General features: G+C 31.6%; 1 protein-coding gene across 1 annotated transcript in view; it reads right to left on the bottom strand.

Moving 5' to 3' along the window:
* The window catches only part of CCDC18 (coiled-coil domain containing 18), a 49,602-nt gene that overhangs the window by 8,735 nt on the left and 36,025 nt on the right, over nt 1–4,842 (bottom strand). The window contains exons 15-16 of the mRNA XM_008572041.1: nt 3,529–3,729; nt 245–712 (exon numbers count right to left, since the gene is read on the bottom strand). Of these exons, the coding sequence (XP_008570263.1) occupies nt 245–712; nt 3,529–3,729 (669 nt within the window). The remainder of the gene's footprint in view (nt 1–244; nt 713–3,528; nt 3,730–4,842) is intronic.

The following is a 4,842-nucleotide window of genomic DNA, read 5'->3' as shown; positions in this document are numbered from 1 at the left end:
TTAAGGTTCTTTTTTAAAAAGTTTTTGTTTTCCCACTTAACAGTTGTCTATTACTAAAGAGAAGTAACTTTTCTCTATTCCTTTCCAACACTTATATGTCCATTATTGACCTAAGACAAAGACATACAAACAGGACTTTCATGACATGGCATGCTTCATTTAAATATATAAATTTTCCTCCAAGTAATAAAACGATATTCATTAGAGACAAATTATTACAACTCATAAGATATGAAATACATACCTGAGTTAAACCAGCACCTGTTTGCATAGAAGACTTTTTTAATAGTCTTACTTCTTTGTTTATGTATCTTAACATTCCACTAAGAGTACTAAAGTCATTACACTCAGAACTATCATCTTCTAGGTTATATGTGAGAGGTTTAAACGAATCTGACTGGGTAGAAGTCAGATCCTTATGGCTTTCTTCTAATGTTGAAGACTGTCCTAATTGCATTTTCTTTAAGTCCTGTAGTAATTCTTCAGAAAGATCTTCCTCACCATGAGTTTTGAAACTAAGGTCACTGGCACTAATAGAGCGACGCAGTTTTCTGCATTTGAAAGAAGGTGTGTGAGAATGTTCAACAAACTTTGGATCTTGACTATCAGATGGAATTGCTGTTGGAGGTACTAATGAGGCTGGTAGAAACTTGATGTCTTCTGCCCTTTCATGTCCAGAAAACTTGGCTTGTAATCTAGTTAATTCTGATTCCTGTAGAAAAAATGGTATATAGTCGGTGCTTAATACATTTTTGTTAAGTGAATGAACTACTTAGAAAATCATAAGACTCTTAAAAGTCCTCTAAGTCAACCTTTATCCCAATACAGGAATTCTTTTCACAACAACTCTTGAGAGTTTTCCAAGATCCATTGGAACCCTTTACTATTTAAGATAGCTTCACTGTGGGACTATTAAATATGTTCATTTGAAACATGTTTAAAGTATTCTAAGAATTCCATAAAAATTAGATTTTCCTTACAGATTTTTTTTTAGTGTTAACGACAATATCAATTTCTATTCAAGACTGAAATCTAAAATCTAAGAATTTCCCTGCAAAAGTATAAAAGTACACTATCTTTTCTTAATCTGACATGTACAGACACAAAAAAGGATTCTCTTCAGAATTTCTAATAGGAAATAAATGTATATTAGCTATTCTGCTTTATATGTCTTCATTACAAGAAAGCTTTATTATACTACAAATTTTTCAAAGAAAAAACTTTAAGAAAACGATTAACAATATTTAATAAATCAATCCTTATTAAATAAACTTTTCATTTCTATTATTTGTCCATGTCTTTCATTTGGGTCCTTTGACCCAGCTTTGGGATCCTAGGAATAAGATCCAAAACCATAAAGTCTAAAAAAATGAAGAGATGACATTTTAATTTTAAAAGCTAAATAATGTAAGTATAGTAGTCTCCCATTCAAATACATTCTCTTTTCTTACAGATTTCTATAAGATACATATTTCTAAGTCAGTCACTTTCAATCTGATAGTTTCTATTCTTAAATTTGGTTTCTAAAAATACTGTGTTTATAACTAAAACTGTTATAACCACCACAGTATACATTACAAAATGAAAATTTAACATGCACATGTCAGTTCTTTCATGTCTTTATCCTACTTTATTTAGATAACTGTTATTTATAAGTTGCTAGAGTGCCAATATTTTGTAGTAAATCATACATTCACATTTTTATAATCAATCACAATAAAGTAGTTATAGAGTTGACACAGAATAGGACTGTGCACAGATGGAGTTTTTTTTCCCCCTTTTATGCATTACTTAGCCATAACTGAGATATGCGGTATCTCAGATAAATAAAATTCCATTTAACGCATAACTTTTACAATGAAATGTAGTATACTGAATACATAAAACATAATTCAACTTTTTCTTAAGACTCAAAGAAGGTCACTGTTGTGAATGTTATTGCAGTGTGCCATAATACAGTGATGCCTTCAGGGCTCTCAGAAAATGGTCTCAGCTTTGCCATTGCTCCAGTTGCCCTCAAATGTTAGGGTATAAGCTGAAGTGAAGCTAGAAAGACCAGTTATCTCAAACACTGTTTCTCTCTTCCCTCTCACTTCTGATTACTTCTGATTTTGTTCTCTGTCATTTACTGATGCTGTCAATGGAATTTCTTTTATAGCTACTTCTAAATTGTTACAGTTGTGCCTGCTTCTTCTCTTCTATAAGACTTTCTTCTTTTTCTCAGAAGGACAGAAAAAATAAGTCATAAATTTACTTTTTCACTACTTTTATACGTTTCATTACTTTTATATGTTTACTTACTTTAATAAGTAATGCTTCATTTGCAGCTTCAATTACCTCATTCCTGTCTTGGACTTGTTGATGTAAATTGCTTACAGTATCCTGAGCTTCTTCTAATTCCAGTTTTGCCTTCTCTAACTGTTCATTTAGTTGCTGAACAGAAGTCTTTTGAGAGTCAGCAGAAATCTTCCACTTTGCATGGTTCTCTTGATGTGAAATCATCTATATAGACCCAAAATTAGAAGAGAAAAAAAAGAAGGAAAGAAATAGGGTGGAGTTGGTTTCAATAATCTTCTAATACTTTCCACTTTTTCTTAAAAGAAAGTAAATTCTGTTTTTATCTACAAACATCTGATTTCTCAACAAATAAAATATTAGGGGAATAAAGGGAGAGAAGGAAACTACAATCTTAAATTTACTCAAGAACAGTTAATCTATGCAATGAACTCTATTTGGATCCTGATTTGAACAAATAAATTACAAAGAAATTTTTGAGACAATAAGGGAAATCTGAACAATGAGTATTTGATGATATTAAAAAATTACTGTTGGACTGGCCAGTTAGCTGAATTGGTTAGAGGATGGTGTTACAATACCAAGGTCAAGGGTTTGGATCCCTGTACTGACCAGCCACCAAAAAAATAAAATTACTGTCAATTTTTAGGTGTGATAATGGTATTGTGGTTATGTTTTCTAAGGACAGCCCTTTTAGAGATACTTATTGAAGTGTTTACAGATGAAATAAGGATGTCTGGAATTTGTTTCAAAATAATATGCTGGGGAGGGGAGAAAGGGAAGTGAGTGAGGTTAAAGATATGTTGACCATACTTCCCAGTATGCCTAGTAGTTTCTGGGTTCTATGCCTGGTGTCCTGATGTAATTACTAACAGTATTTCTTTTTATTCTCAAAAGTAGGGAGCGCCGCCGCGCTTCCCAAGCGGCGCACCATCCAGTGCGCCACCGGGCCGGCCCACTCACTTCTGATTACTTCTGATTTTGTTCTCTGTCATTTACTGATGCTGTCAATGGAATTTCTTTTATAGCTACTTCTAAATTGTTAAAGTTGTGCCTGCTTCTTCTCTTCTATAAGACTTTCTTCTTTTTCTCAGAAGGACAGAAAAANAGTTGTGCCTGCTTCTTCTCTTCTATAAGACTTTCTTCTTTTTCTCAGAAGGACAGAAAAAATAAGTCATAAATTTACTTTTTCACTACTTTTATACTTTTCATTACTTTTATATGTTTACTTACTTTAATAAGTAATGCTTCATTTGCAGCTTCAATTACCTCATTCCTGTCTTGGACTTGTTGATGTAAATTGCTTACAGTATCCTGAGCTTCTTCTAATTCCAGTTTTGCCTTCTCTAACTGTTCATTTAGTTGCTGAACAGAAGTCTTTTGAGAGTCAGCAGAAATCTTCCACTTTGCATGGTTCTCTTGATGTGAAATCATCTATATAGACCCAAAATTAGAAGAGAAAAAAAAGAAAGAAAGAAATAGGGTGGAGTTGGTTTCAATAATCTTCTAATACTTTCCACTTTTTCTTAAAAGAAAGTAAATTCTGTTTTTATCTACAAACATCTGATTTCTCAACAAATAAAATATTAGGGGAATAAAGGGAGAGAAGGAAACTACAATCTTAAATTTACTCAAGAACAGTTAATCTATGCAATGAACTCTATTTGGATCCTGATTTGAACAAATAAATTACAAAGAAATTTTTGAGACAATAAGGGAAATCTGAACAATGAGTATTTGATGATATTAAAAAATTACTGTTGGACTGGCCAGTTAGCTGAATTGGTTAGAGGATGGTGTTACAATACCAAGGTCAAGGGTTTGGATCCCTGTACTGACCAGCCACCAAAAAAATAAAATTACTGTCAATTTTTAGGTGTGATAATGGTATTGTGGTTATGTTTTCTAAGGACAGCCCTTTTAGAGATACTTATTGAAGTGTTTACAGATGAAATAAGGATGTCTGGAATTTGTTTCAAAATAATATGCTGGGGAGGGGAGAAAGGGAAGTGAGTGAGGTTAAAGATATGTTGACCATACTTCCCAGTATGCCTAGTAGTTTCTGGGTTCTATGCCTGGTGTCCTGATGTAATTACTAACAGTATTTCTTTTTATTCTCAAAAGTATTCCCTTTTATATAAAATGGTCAATATATTTATAGATGAAATAAAATTGGCCACAAGATGATAATTATTAAAGTTAAATTTTATACTATTCTATTTTTGAATATGTTTAAAATGTTCCACAATAAAATGTTAAAACAATCTTATTCACATCCAAAAAATCAGGAGATTGCAATTAATATTAAGTAAATTTTCTGACAATTCTAAAGCCTGTATTTTAAAAAGATATTAAAAATTATTGATCCCTTTTTCTCACTCTCTATTATGTTAATATCATATCTTCTCATTTTTATGTTCAAACAACATACACACTTTAATAATAAATCTTTATCAACTACCAAGAGGAGAAAAATGGATCACATATTTTTATATCATAAAAGCCATATTTCAAAAAGTTTGTGGAAAATTCTATTTTTTTTTTTTT

This window comes from Galeopterus variegatus, unplaced genomic scaffold (genome assembly GCF_000696425.1).
Source record: "Galeopterus variegatus unplaced genomic scaffold, G_variegatus-3.0.2 Scaffold748, whole genome shotgun sequence".
Classification (NCBI taxonomy): domain Eukaryota; kingdom Metazoa; phylum Chordata; class Mammalia; order Dermoptera; family Cynocephalidae; genus Galeopterus; species Galeopterus variegatus.
Note: the sequence above shows the minus strand (reverse complement) of the source record. Positions and strands in the feature narration are given on the sequence as shown.